The sequence below is a fragment of the Staurois parvus genome, unplaced genomic scaffold, assembly GCF_062004578.1.
Source record: "Staurois parvus isolate SC_StPar_1 unplaced genomic scaffold, SC_StPar_1.0 ptg000552l, whole genome shotgun sequence".
Lineage (NCBI taxonomy): Eukaryota > Metazoa > Chordata > Amphibia > Anura > Ranidae > Staurois > Staurois parvus.
The window spans coordinates 633595-649145 of NW_028318348.1; the positions used below are offsets into that span (position 1 = coordinate 633595).

Here is a 15551-nt window from a genome sequence, read left to right on the forward strand (position 1 = left end):
TATTATGGGATGTAGGTGTTTATGTGTATTAGCTTAGTGGGGGGCTGGGTGTCTCCAGCAGCCCTCCCTCTTGATGTGACTGTCTGCTGGTGTGAAGTTTGAATAAGTGTGTCTCTTGTTACTAAATGTATGCAGGGAGGGAGGCTTATCCCCTGAGTGTATATATTTTGTATCTGTGTTCAAATAAACTAGTCTACCTCCTGGTTTACTTCAAGACTGGTGTTGTCTAGTCTTGTATGGTCGGCTGTGGTGTCTGTTGTCGGTGTTCAGACGGGGAAGCGGTGTTCTAACGGAAGTAACCAAGCGCAGTCTGGGTCAGTTCCGTTACACCCGCCAATCAGTGATGCCTGGTGTAAAGCTTAATGTGACAAGGAGGCTGTCTGGATTCCTTGGAACATGGGTAGGGTCACAATTGCAACCCTTGTGACCCCTGACGCTATGCCAGTGCATTGTAGTATGTTAATCCAAAGGTTCATCCAAATGCCACTATAGGTGGGGATGGCTTTTTTTGTCCTTGTTAATGGGAAAGTTTTAACTGTGCAGAGTCAAGGCTTCTTGAAGAGGCGCTAGTCCCAGAACAGACACATCATGGAGTGTGATTGTGCAGAGCTATGATCTGCCCTCGAACAAGCACTATGCCCTGGAAACAGGCAATGGAACTGTCCACTGAAAGGTGAACCTGTCCAAATGACAGCAGCTTCCGATGCTTTTTGTATAGATATCCCAGGGACAGGAATTGAGGGGAAATCTTCCTAATCGGGCCACAGACACAAATAATAATCTGAAAGGAATAGTAACTCTTTCCTACTCTACCCAAAGCTAAAAAGAAAGCAGTTGGGTATAAAGCAGTTTTATCTTTATTTTTTCAAATTTTCACCATCATATACGGGTGTTAGGACTTGTAGTCCTTGGTAAGATATATCTCTATCAGTTCTTTGGCAAATGTAATAACTTAATACAGTGGGCTCCAAACATTCTAAGCCAAGGGCCAATTTACTGTCCTTCAGGCTTTAGGGCCAATGCAGATCATGGCCAAGCCAGCATCATTGATTTTAATGGGAGCAAGAAGGCCCAGTGTTGGTAACAATGGGAAGAATAGTGCCATTGATAGTGTCAGTGGAAGAAATGGTATCGCATCATTGGTATCAGCTGGTGAAGTAGTGCTCCACGGGCCAGATGAAGGCAAGCATAGGGCCAGAGTTTGGAGACCACTGATTTAGCTGACGTTCTTCTCCTTCCTAGTAAAGACATTGGAAGAGAAACTAAAAGAAACAGAAGCATTGGCCAATGCACTGGACAAGGTAAAAATGGTAACAGAGTCCGTTCCACCACCTCCGCCACCACCACCACCACCACCGCCACCACCTGTGTGTCCACTTTCCAAAGCACCCAATGAGTAAGTAAAAATCATATGTACAATGTATTTCTTAACATCTTGGCAGAGCTGCGTTTTGGCCCTTGTAGACCTTTTTGGGCATAGCTCCAAAGTGGGCCCTGGGAAGCACCCCCTACTAAATGCAGAGGGACAGCTGTCATGGCTGAGGGTGCCATGTGCTGTGGACATTATAGGATGGCACAGTGATTATATTGTTCTACATGTCCTCAGATTTGCTGCTATTCTTGTGTTTCATCACTAGTGAAAGGATGGAGCTGTATGTTCCAGAAATTGTCCACACTCAGTAGCCATCTTGGGAAAGCCTGCATCTCCGTGTTACCCAATGTTCTCATGAGGAAAGCCCCTTCTGGGATATCACTAGAGGGAAAGAGTCACAAAGCATACAGAGATTGTCAATGATCAGTGGCCTGAGACAGCCGTCTATTTAGGGCCTGCTTAGAAATTGAACAGGGAAAGGGCTGCATGTGGCCCTCAAAAAAGTCACTTTAACATGCCTGCCTTATAATGTAAATCATAAGATGTGTAGTGCAGAAATATAAAACATGAAAAACATATAGATGCAAAACGCCTGAGGCTAAAGTGCATATAAATACAAAAGGTCAAAATGTCAAATAACCAATACCACATAGAATATAATGCCAAAATGGTGACAAATGGTGTCCGTATCCAATGTGAGATAATAGTTCCCAACCAACAAACACTATATCTATAATATGCGACACTATTAACCACTTCCTGTCTGGACACTTTCACCCCGTTCCTGTCCAGGGGAATTTTCAGCTTTCAGCGCTATCACACTTTGAATGACAATTGCGCGGTCATACAACACTGTACCCATATGAATTTTTTAGCATTTTTTGAGACAGATAAAGCTTTATTTTGGTGGTATTTATTCACCACTGGGATATCTATTTTTTTTGCTATGTAAATTAAAAAATCCAAAAATTTTGAAAAAAAGTGTTTTTTTAATAAAAATTTTCAACTAAGTATTATTTCATTATAAATCTTGTCCAACATTTATTCCATTATATTTTTAGTAAAACAAAAATAACCCAAATTAGTTTATAACCAAAAAATTTTTTTTTTTTTTTTTATATTATTATTATTTATTTATTTATTTTACATACTGTCACCCTACCAGTACAGTGTCACCATGGTGACACTGTACTACTTGTGGGGGGGTGATGAAGATTTTTTTTTTACAATGATTGCCCTGGTCAGGAAGGGGGGTGAAAGTGTCCGGACTGGAAGGGGTTAAATTAAAAATGTCAAATGAACACACTTAGGTACTAGTGTGGAAAATTCCCATGGGCAAAATTGTACAATGTATATATGATATATGCAGCATAAATCTGCTCTGTGCACTGACCAGCTGGATTTTAAAGATGGCCGCCGGACCTCCGTGATCCGGCAGCGTGACGTCACGGCGTGCAGGGGCTCCACCTTAATGTAAATCAGTTGGCTGTGATTATTATAGACTGCAGTGATGGCAGACCTTGGGTGGCTTTGTGTGTCTGCTTCCAACAGGACTTTATAGCTCCATCAGTGGGCACAATATTATTATTATTATACAGTATTTATATAGCGCCAATGGGTATGCTCAGCGCTGTACAGTAGCAAGGGGGGCAGAACATGAGACAAGACAGTAACAATACAATACACGAGGGGTTCGAGAGCCCTGCTCTTTCGAGCTTACAATCTAGGATCTAGGGTATGGAGTGGTGGGAGGAGTGGAGGAGGTTAGTTGTTAGGTGAGGTTGGGTGTTAGGTGAGGTTGGGGTAGGCTTCCCTGAAGAGGAGGGTTTTCAGGGTGCGCCTGAAGGTGAGGAGGGTAGGTGACAGTCTGATGGATTGGGGTAGGGAGTTCCAGAGGATGGGGGGAAGTCCTGGAGAAGTCCTGCAATTGGGCGTGGGAGGAGGAGACCAAGGAGCTAGAGAGTAGGAGGTCCTGTGAGGAGCGGAGGGCACGGGTAGGGTAGTACTTGGGTATCAGGTCATTTATGTAGTTCGGGGCGGCATTGTGAGTGGCTTTGTAGGTCAGGGTTAGCAGTTTGAATTTGATGCGTTGGGCAATCGGGAGCCAATGAAGGGATTGGCAGAGGGGGGAGGCAGATGTGGAGCGGTTGGTGAGGTGGATGAGTCTAGCCGCTGAGTTCAGGATCGACTGGAGTGGGGATAGCGTTCGTTTGGGTAGGCCAGTGAGAAGGGAGTTGCAGTAGTCCAGGCGTGAGATGATGAGGGAGGGTACGAGTTGTTTGGTGGTGTCTGGGGTGAGGAATGTACGTATCTTGGAGATGTTGTGGAGGTGGAGCCTGCAAGATCTAGATAGCAGTTGGATGTGGGGTAGGAAGGAGAGGTGGAAGTCCAGGGTGACACCCAGGACTTTGACGTGTGGGGTGGGAGAGATGGTGGCATTGTTAGTAGTGATAGGGAGGATGGGGGGGGGGGGAGACCAGGAGCTCGGTTTTGGATAGGTTAAGTTTGAGGAAATGGAGCGACATCCAGTCTGATATGTTGTTTAGGAGGTGGGCGATGCGGGCAGAGAGTGTGGGGGTGAGGTGGGGGGTGGAGAGGTAAATTTGGGTGTCGTCGGCATAGAGGTGGTAATTGAGGTGGTATTAGATGAAGGTCTGTGTAACGTGGAAATGCGAAACATTAGAAACAAAAATATGCTGATGATTCGGTTGATAAGATGAAACTGAGATTTGTCAATTTTGCAGCCCTCTGGCACTGGTGAGAGAACGGAGAGGACTTCGGGCACCCACAGCAGAGATTATGACAGGTAATCTGATGGGTGATGTCTAAACGTGGTAAACCAGCCACATGCATGATGACAGAATATTGAGTTCCTATTAGACAAGTCGGTTTCTTTTCGTTCTGAATCAAAATTCTGACAAAATGTTCGTTATTCAGAGATTTGGACATATCCGAATTACAATAGCAACAATTTAAACGAATCCAAAATAACAAAACAACATTTTGTCCGAATTTTATTTGAAAATGAAATGAAATTTAGAAAACAAATTAAAAATATAAACATATTGCTGACTACTGCTGATTCCCTCCAAAGACTAATTCCAATTTCGAAAAAAAAATAGAATACAATAAAAAAGAACAGAATAGAATAAAATAGAGTAAATCAGAATACAATGGAATAGAAAATAAAACAATAGCATAAAATAGAATAGAAAATAAAGGAATAGTATAGAAAAATAGACTAGAATAGAAAAGCATAGAACACAAAATAAAAGAATAGAATAGGATAGAAAATAATAAAATAGAATAGGAAAGAACAGAATAGGATAAAAAGAATATAGCAGTCTTCCAAAATTTGAAAAGAATAGAATAGAGTAAATCAGAATAGAATAGAATATAAAAGAATAGCATAAAATAGAATAGAAAATAAAAGAATAGCATACAATAGAATAGAAAATAAAAGAATAGCATACAATAGAATAGAAAATACAGGAATAGAATAGAAAATAATAGACTAGAATAGAAAATAATTGAAAATAAAATAATAGAATAGGATAAAAAAAGAATAGAATAGAAAAGAATAAAATAGAATAGAAAAGAATAGAATAGAAAAAAACAGAACAGCATGAAAAGAATATTGCCATCTTCTGAAATTCGATAAGAATAGAATAGAGTAAATCAGAATAGAATAGAAAATACAAGAATAGAATAGAAAAGAATAGATTAGAATAGAAAATAAAAGAATAGACTAGGATAAAAAAGTAGAGAATAGAAAAGAATAAAGGAGAATAGAAAATAAAAAATAGTACTGAAAAGAATAGAATAGAATAGAAAAGAAAACAGAATAGAATAGAAAACAATTGAATAGAATAAAGCGGAAAGAATATAACTGTCTTCTGAAATTTGTAAGAATTAGAATAAAACAGAATATAATAGAAAAAAAGGAATAGAATAAAAAAGAACAGAATAAAATAATAGAATACCATAGAAAAGTATAGAAAATACAATAGAAGAGAATAGAAAAAAAACAGAATAGAATAAAACAGAATATAACTGTCTTCCAAAATTCAAATTTTGAATAGAATAGATCCATTTCTTCACAATGAATTTGGATCGGTGCAATATTTTTTATTTGAATCTGATTTGAATGTGGTTCAAATACTTCGAATCCGGAGGAAAAATTTGAATCCGGTCGAAAATGTATAAACGAAACAAATATTGTTATGAACGCAACAAAACAAAAATAGCAACTTTACAAAATGATCCATTGGGTGGAGCAGGACGTGTGCGTACTTCTTACAATACCCAGCAGAGTGTCCATGAGTATAGACGGTTGCTTGAACCTGGATACAGAACATGCTCCTCCCCCTCCTGGTCTATAGTCCTGTTCCTTTCATCTTAATTTAATTTTATTGTTGCATGACTGCTCAATTGTCAAAATAGTGCAGTGCTAAATAAAAAAACATGGCCTGGTCGTAAAGGGGGCAAAACTTTCTGGAGCTGGATAATATAAACTCCATGCAGTTGTTTCAGGCTGTTTGGCCATCACCAGTGCAGTGTATAGAAACCATGGGGGGGGGGGGGGATTTACTAAAACAGAAGCGTGCAAAATCTGGTGCAGCTGAGCATGGCAGCCAATCAGCTTCTAACTTCAGCTTGTTCAGTGAAGCTTTGACAATAAAACCTGGAAGCCGATTGGTTTCTATGCAGAGCTGACACCAGATTTTGCACGCTCCGGTTTTAGTAAATCAACCCCAATGCAGAGGCGGACTGACAACTCATGGGGCCCCCGGGCAATAGGGGATCATGGGGCCCCTGTGTCCTTGCCCAAACTCCAAAAAGCCTATAAAAAAGGTACCATGGGCATCTCATGGGGCCCCCTACTGACCCCCCCGAGCAATAGGGGACCATGGGGCCCCTGTGTCCTTGTCCAAACTCAAAAAAGCCTATGAAAAAGGTACCAGGGGCATCTCATGGGGCCCCCTACTGACCCCGGGCCCTCGGGCAGTGCCTGAGTTTCCAAATGGTCAGTCCGCCCCTGCCCCAATGTGTTCTATGGAGGGTTGAGACCCAGTGCAACAGTACATCCTTAAGGTGGGAATACACGATTAGAAAATCAACCGATTGGTCATCCGACAACCGAGAGGCGTTCGTTCGTTGGTCGAAATCGTGGCCCACATTAACCAATCTAAAAAAATCGTTCATCGGGGAATACGTAGTGTTGGCGTCTTTCGCACAAGTGGAAGTGATGCGGTGTGCATGTGACCTTGTAGCCACGCCCTTCCGGCCAGAACGAGCGTTCAACACCCTGCCGCCCAGAACGATCGATATACACAACGATGACCAGCAATGAGTATAATATCGTTTATTACATGACCTATATACATCAATAGTGATACATAAAATATAATACACAGAATTCTGGTTTCATGATCTCATTAGGCCGATCTACTTTTAACATTTGGATTTTTCGTTCGTGTTTACGAAGATTCCTTGGACATAAACATCCGAGTCATCTTCTGTTTCCGCTCATGCGTGATAGCGCTTGATAGATTTTTTTCGTATGACCATCACACTATCGCATAGAAAATCGGCCGTTCGTATTGGAAACGTCAACATTTTTCACTGTTGTTCAACCGGATTTTTTGGTACACAATATTGATATCGGTTAAAACATCCTGCTCATCAACGAATAAAATCAATCAATCAATCAATCAATCAGTGGTTCCGCTACATTTTTTGTACGATTATACGGGGCAATACAGGTTATGGAGTACAAATGTCCTCTCTTTTTCAGTGTCCCCCGATGTCAAACAAAAGGCCATAGAGGAAATGAAGCAAAGAATTGAGCAAGGCGCTATCCTAAGGCCTACACCGAAAATTGGACAGGTCGGTGCTACGTTTTCTGGTTTATCATTTAAATTTTTTTAACCACCTCCCATCCGGCCGTTGTATATAAACGGCCAGACGGTGGCAGTGCAGGGTCGGGTGGCCGTTTATAAATGGCCTCCCCGCACCCTGCTTGTGCGCGCTCCCTGGGAGCGCGCAGCACCGCGATCCGGTGCCCGCTGTGTCTTCCGGACACAGTGAAACACCGATCGTCGGACGTGTTGGGAATGCAACAGCATGTACTTTAATGTACTGTATATAGTATTGTGCGTTAATATCACTTGACCAGTAGATGGCACTATACACTAAAGGTTACTAGTTGTGTATATATGTAAAACTTGTTGGTTCTTTCCTCTTCTCTCTCATCTTCAGGAAGTAATCTGTTTGCTGAAAAATGTGCTCTGTATGTTTGTAACTTAAGCCACACAAGTAAAGTCTGAATTCTGCTATCACTACCAGTGTCTTCTATAACACATAACCAACAGGACGGGACCTTTGTGCGAGGTCCCAATCATGTGATCACTGATTGGCCTATCAGTGATCACATGCAAAGTTATGCTGTTACACAGTTAATATTTATGTTAATGTACATGAGAATTCATATAGTTTATTTTTTGTACCATTTTCTATGGACATTTCTATAGTTAGTTATGCTGCCATCCAGTGGTCTTATTTGGTAATGTATTTGTTTTTTATATTACCTCCCTGAGATCTATGACACAATTCCTTTGTATATGAAGCTCCTCCCTTCTTCTTGAGTTCAGCACTTCCTGTGTCATGGAGGCAGCTAACAGTCCACATGTAACAGGGACACATGTATTCTGCATAGTACGCTACAGAAAGTATCATCTTTTGACCGCATAATACTGGAAACCATTCATTCTGCTGTATCCTGTTGTCACATGTACAGAATAAAGCAACTTCTGGATGAACACAGTATTGGTGAGTTCAGCTATCTGATAAGGATTGCCCACAGTGATTATATCTGCTTATACAGGCTAGGCAGAGAGGTCTCACAAGGGATAAATCGCTATCACAATAATCTGAGTCAGAATAAAAGTAGTAAGCAAGATGTCACTTGTGACATCATTGCTTACTACGAGTGAAATCTGTGAATGATCACAAAGGTCACAAGGTACAAGGCCATTCACAACAGCCTTGTACCATGTGACAAGCTGTGACCAATCACAGCTCACACAGTAGTTCTCAATGGCTGCAAGAATGCAGACAGAGAGAAGGAGAAATCATTGCTTTTACATCCTATACGGGTGTAAAAGCAATCAGCGTAAAAAAAAAAAAAAATCCTCATCACCCCCCACAAGTAGTACAGTGTCACCATGGTGACACTGTACTGCTAGGGTGACAGTATGTAAAAAAAAAAAAAAAATCTATAAAATAAAATAAAAATGTAAAAAAAAGTTTAAAAATTATAATTTTTGGTTATAAACTAATTTGGATTTTTTTAACTAAAAAGATAACTGATTAAATTTTGGCCAAGATTTATGATGAAATATTTATTTGCAAAATTTTATAAAAAAAAAAACACTTTTTTTCTAAATTTTTGGACATTTTCATTTACATAGCAAAAAAAATAAAAATCCCAGCGGTGAACAAATACCACCAAAATAAAGCTTTATCTGTGTCAAAAAAATGGTAAAAAATTCATTTGGGTACAGTGTTGTATGACCGCGCAATTGTCATTCAAAGTTTTATAGCACTGAAAGCTGAAAATTGCCCTGGTGTGTCCGGACTGGAAGTGGTTAAAGGGTGTTCACATTTCAATAACTGCTATATGTTCAGATCTGTTGATATTCTGCTAAATAAAGAGTCGTACAATTGGCAAATGATGCCTGGGATTTATAATACTCCATTTATAAGGCTTTAGTAAATTGATGTAATTTATTTACAGTGAAGGAAATGCGTATTTGATCCCCTGTTGATTTTAAATGTTTTCCCACTCACAAAGAAATGATCAGTCTACAAATCGAATGTTCGATGTATTATAACACAGAGACAGAATAGCAACAAAAAATTCAAAAGAAATGCATGTCTAACAAATGATGCAAAAAAATCAGCAGAGGATCAAATACTTATCTCCTTCACTGTAAATATGGGGTTCTCCTAACAGGGCAGTTTAATCTACACACCGGCTGTATTTAAAAAGGTATTCAAAAGAAAAAAAAAAGTCATTTAAAAAAGGAAAGTGGACTGGTCCTTGAGCTTGCATGTCAGCCTGGTGTTTATTGGGCGGCATGCGGCCCTCTCGCTCCTTCTCTGTGGCTTTTAATGGTCTAAAGGTAACAAAAACTAATATGATCCCTGTGACGGATTGCCGTCAGAGATTTGCTTCCTCGCCGCTGGGACACAGGACCAAAGTATTATAGCTGGGCATTGCACCCAAGAACTAGGCGACACTAGCTTAGAACTCTTTATTGAAGAGAGATACAGGTTTTTATACACTTCAGAAATAGGGGCAGTCCCCACAAGAGCAATAAAAACAAATATTACGCATTGGGATAAACATCCCACGCTGATTAGATAATGAGTTAAAGTTGACACCAGACCAGGTGTTACCTAGGGTGACCTGCAAATACAGTCAGTATAGGAACAGCCACTCCTCCAGAATGAGCTCCACCCAGGGGCGGACTGACCATTTGGAAACTCGGGCACTGCCCGAGGGCCCTGGGTCAGTAGGGGGCCCCATGAGATGCCCCTGGTACCTTTTTCATAGGATTTTTTGAGTTTGGGCAAGGACACAGGGGCACCATGATCCCCTATTGCTCAGGGGCCCCATGGAGGATTAGCCAACTGACAGAAACACCGGGTGACTCAATTAACTTAATAAGACTTAATAAGAGACCTCAGCATCAGGTTGTTTTGAGCTGATTATATTAACATCTGCTTTGAGTCTCTAAGTCTAGGAGGGGGGGGGGGTGAAACAGTCAATGCTGGTTTGGGCACAGAGGCCCCAAATTTGTATTTGGGTCCTCCAGTTCTTAGAGTCTTTCGGGGAGACATGGACTTGAATCCGGAGTAAAACTACTCCAAAGGTCCTCCCAGGCACACACCTCCCATAGAATAAAGCCCCCTCAGATGCCAGGGCCCACAGTCGGTAGGCATCAGGGGCGGACTGACCATTTGGAAACTCCTGCACTGCCCGAGGGCCTTGGGTCAGTAGGGGGCCGCATGAGATGCCCCTGGTACCTTTTTCATAGGTTTTTTTGAGTTTGGGCAAGGACACAGGCGCCCCATGATCCCCAATTGCCTCTGGGCCCCATGAGTTGTCAGTCCGCCCCTGGTAGGCATGAGACTAACCTGCAGTCCCCTCCAAAAGCCTCTGTCCCGGTTGGGTCTGTCACATTCCCAGCTGCTCTCCAGTTGATAAGTTACACATCCTTAAATAATTTTGCACCAAAATCCCTCCGGAAATGTTGTATGTCCCCTTTCTCTGGGATAAAATATTGTTGATGCAATTGTAATTTGCAATTTCATTATAATATAAAAGCTAAAGTTTAACCTGCTGATATGTTACCTTCTCTGGTCCCTCCCACCCCCCTCAACAATATAGTAATGGAATTGTTAACTAAAATCTTTCTGTTTTCATTACATACTTTATTTCAGACAAAGTGACATCATCAATAGGTCTCTGTGCTTCTTTATGTAGTGCAGGCAGATCATGGCTGGTGGGAGGGGCTGGCAGGATGCTGTACATAGCTTCCTGAAAACTACACAGCACCCGGCCTCAGCACTCCTCTGCAAGCAGTGGGCTGGCTCTTGAAATGAGTTATGCCAATATCAAAATGCCTTGATGGGTGGAGCTCATTCTGGAGGAGTGGCTGTTCCTATACTGACTGTATTTGCAGGTCACCCTAGGTAACGCCCACATGTGATGCTGAACCTTCATTATTTAAAGGACTGAATTAAAAGGGTGGGACAAGGACAGTAAGACTGGGGATGTTGCTGGGTGTCCTCCATCCAGGAAATGAGGCGGAGCTTTGTCTGATTTGCTGTAGATTCTAATGCACCTGGTGAGAAGCTCACAGTGTGCAGTGAAATCAGAGGAAGCCATTTCAGTCCAGGAGAGGAGCCGGTACAACTGTGCAATACTGAAGGGGAGGCCGGTCAGAATTAAGCATCAAAATGCTATAATATGGAATTAAGCAGGTGTGGCCCTTAGTAGAGTTGATGTGGCCCCCTTGAAGATGTGCTCCTCTCAGTTCAGCTCACTGTGAAATCCCCAGCCCTTCTCACCAAACTCGTGACTGAAGGACTAGCCAATCTAAAACCGCACTGTCACGTGTGTAACAATGCCACGCGCAGCTGCACCCTGCACAAAGATTTTCCAGCTAATGGACCACAATCTGTGTACCTGCAGCCTGGGAGCGATTGTTACTGGGTCAGGTTAATTATGCAATTAAAACTTCACACTGCCAGCACCGCCTTTTTGTACAGAGAAAGAGGAAATTCGGCAATATCAGCAATAACACTACGATGGTTGAATAATTGTCTGTATACCACTGTCACCGCAGGCAGGTTATCCAGAGGTTTAAACACACAGTAGCGCTCTTCAGAGACAGGGGTTCTTAGTTTGCATTAAAGAGCTTTAGAAACAGTTCCACATTTTCAGAAAGTAAGATTTATTACTAAAAGGTAAAAAGGGTGCAATAAAAATATTTACAGAAAAAGATGTAGCCAATATATATATATAAATATACAGAGAGCAATAACACAGCAAAGAGATAACTGAAAGGAATTTAGATAGATAAAGTACTTGCCAAAAGTCCTGGTTTAAGCAGATCAAGTTTCCTGAGCCAAAAGGGTGCTTTATCTCCCAAAGTTAGTTCTGATGTTAAAAGGGAGAATCTTCAACTTAGCTCAACTCAGCTTAGCTTAGATTTTCTAGGAACTCAGCAGGGTGTCTCCCTGAAGCAGAGAACCAATCGCCTTATTTGGGGAGGGAGGTGTAGATGGAGACCCCAGCTAGGACCTAAATCCCTCACAAGTTGATATCAGGGCAATAACTTTCCCTGGATACATATAACATTCTATCCACGAGTAGATTAATACGCAGAATCATCTGCTGAACGTCTAGATATGAAATATGACATACCTGCTGGGATGGTTGAGGAGATATAATTTTCTGCTCTCCTGTAGCTGTCAGCTAGGGGGTGTAACCTATCAGGCGGCTTGTATTAAAGTGAGCGGTCTGAATATATGTCTGGTTTTTATGTAAGTCTCTCATATTCCAAGATATGTAATCATAGGGGAAAGTGGGTCTTGAATGTGATATCTGCTTTATGGCTTTTCTGCAATGTCTTTGAACTTAGTGAAGGACTTGGTTTATGGCTTTACGATACTTTTCCAGCAAGAGTCTCGCAGACATATGGGTTCCAGGCTAATTGGGGTTTATAGCCATGAGCTCTCCCGCTGGGCCTTGATGTCTTTTTGAACTCTGCATCAAACAGACCACATGTCACTCAACAGAGAGGGAGGGGGGATAAGGAAAGAGGGAGAGAGAGATACAAGATGGAGGGTTTGGAGCAAAATGGATGACCGCGTCCATCTCTGTGTGCACGATTGCTACAACGTTCTTGAGCATCTATGGCGTAAGTCCCAGCATGACTTCGACCAATATAAATCTCCTCTACAAAAATACAATTCCTGTCTCCACACTGCCAAACAGACCTACAGTACCTTGAAAAAGTATTCATACCCCTTAAAATTTTCCACATTCTGTCATGTTACAACCAAAAACGTAAATGTATTTTATTGGGATTGCTGTACATTTGTATTGGGAGGAGTCGATACTTTGTAGGACTCCCTTTCGCTACAGTTCCAGCTGCAAGTCTTTTTGGCGATGTCTCTACCAGCTTTGCACATCTAGAGAGGGACATTTCTGCCCATTCTTCTTTGCAAAATCACTCAAGCTCTGTCAGATTGGATGGAGAGCGTCTGTGAACAGCAATTTTCAAGTATTGCCACAGATTCCCCATTGGATTTAGGTCTGGACTGTGACTGGGCCATTCTAACACATGATTATACTTGATCTAAACCAGGGGTCTCCAAACTGCGGCCCAAGGGCCAGATGCGGCCCTTGGCTTGCCTTTATCTGACCCTTGGGGCACTATTCCTCCCACTGACAGAGGCACTGATCCTTCCACTCACACCAACAATGGTGCATTATTTCTTCCACTGATACCAATGATGGTGTACTATTCCACCCACTAATACCAACAATGGGGCACTTCTCCTCCTCCTACCAACCACCAACCTTGAGGCCATGTTTGAGGCCACTGATGCTGGGCCCGGGACATTTTCTACACCAGATGGCCACCATCCGGCCCTCCTAAAATCTGAAGGACAGTAAACTGGCCCTTTGTTTGAAAGGTTTGGAGACCCCTATTCTAAACCATTCCATTGTAGCTCTGGCTGGATGTTTCGGGTCGTTGTCCTGCTGGAAGGTGAACCTCCACCTCGATCTCAAGTCTTTTGCAGACTATAACAGGTTTTCTTCTAAGATTGCCCTGTATTTGGCTCCATCCATCTTCCCATCAACTCTGACCAGCCTCCCTGTCCTTGCGGTCTGGTGTGTTCCTTGGCCTTCATGATGCCGTTTGTTCACTAATGTTCTCCATCAAACCTCTGAGGGCTTCACAGAACAACTGTATTTATACTGAGATTACATTACACACAGGTGTACCCTATTTACTAGTTAGGTGACTTCTGAAGGCGATTGGTTCCACTAGATTTTAGTTAGGGGTATCAGAGTAAAGGGGCTGAATACAAATATCTGAAAAGTACAAATACTTTTCAGATATTTATTTGTAAAAAATTTTGAAAACCATTTATCATTTTCCTTCCACTTCACAATTATGTGCCCCTTTGTGTTGGTCTTCACATAAAATCCCAATAAAATACATTTATGTGTTTGGTTGTAACAGGACAAAATGTGGAAAATTTCAAGGAGAATGAATACCTTTTCAGGGCACTGTAACATGCATAAATTACATTAAATGCTCAAATAAACTTATGGGAAGATTTTTGTTATCATGACTGTTCTGGTGACAGGGTCTGTTCAGCTTTCCTAGAGGTATGGTGCTGGTGCAATGCTCCCCATAAAAATTGCTCATAAACATTTAATTTCCAGGTGAAACTTAATATCAAATGAATATTGCAGACATGATACAAGAGATGGTCAGAGACCGCAAACAAGATACAGAAGATGGCCAGAGACTGCAGACATGATACAGGAGATGGTCAGAGACTGCAGACATGATACAGGAGCGGGTCAGAGACTGCAGACATGATACAGGAGAGGGTCGGAGACTGCAGACATGATACAGGAGAGGGTCAGAGACTGCAGACATGATACAGGAGATGGTCAGAGACTGCAGACAGGATACAGGAGCGGGTCAGAGACTGCAGACATGATACAGGAGAGGGTCGGAGACTGCAGACATGATACAGGAGAGGGTCAGAGACTGCAGACAGGATACAGGAGATGGTCAGAGACTGCAGACATGATACAGGAGATGGTCAGAGACTGCAGACAGGATACAGGAGATGGTCAGAGACTGCGGACATGATACAAGAGACGGTCAGAGACTGCGGACAGGATACAGGAGATGGTCAGAGACTGCAGACAGGATACAGGAGACGGTCAGAGACTGCGGACATGATACAGGAGATGGTCAGAGACTGCGGACAGGATACAGGAGATGGTCAGAGACTGCAGACAGGATACAGGAGATGGTCAGAGACTGCGGACATGATACAGGAGATGGTCAAAGACTGCAGACATGATACAGGAGATGGTCAGAGACTGCAGACATGATACAGCAGATGGTCAGAGACTGCAGACATGATACATTTATGTGTTTGGTTGTAACAGGACAAAATGTGGAAAATTTCAAGGAGAATGAATACCTTTTCAGGGCACTGTAACATGCATAATTTACATTAAATGCTCAAATAAACTTATGGGAAGATTTTTGTTATCATGACTGTTCTGGTGACAGGGTCTGTTCAGCTTTCCTAGAGGTATGGTGCTGGTGCGATGCTCCCCATAAAAATTGCTCATAAACATTTAATTTCCAGGTGAAACTTAATATCAAATGAATATTGCAGACATGATACAAGAGATGGTCAGAGACCGCAAACAAGATACAGAAGATGGCCAGAGACTGCAGACATGATACAGGAGATGGTCAGAGACTGCAGACATGATACAGGAGCGGGTCAGAGACTGCAGACATGATACAGGAGAGGGTCGGAGACTGCAGACATGATA

The 15551-nt window shown here is 42.1% G+C and overlaps 1 protein-coding gene across 1 annotated transcript in view; it reads left to right on the forward strand.

The window, feature by feature from the left end:
• The window catches only part of LOC149450999 (uncharacterized), an 85402-nt gene that overhangs the window by 48615 nt on the left and 21236 nt on the right, over positions 1–15551 (forward strand). Inside the window, exons 10-12 of the mRNA XM_089691148.1 lie at positions 1243–1396; positions 4117–4178; positions 7170–7261. Coding sequence (XP_089547274.1) covers positions 1243–1396; positions 4117–4178; positions 7170–7261 — 308 coding nt within the window. The remainder of the gene's footprint in view (positions 1–1242; positions 1397–4116; positions 4179–7169; positions 7262–15551) is intronic.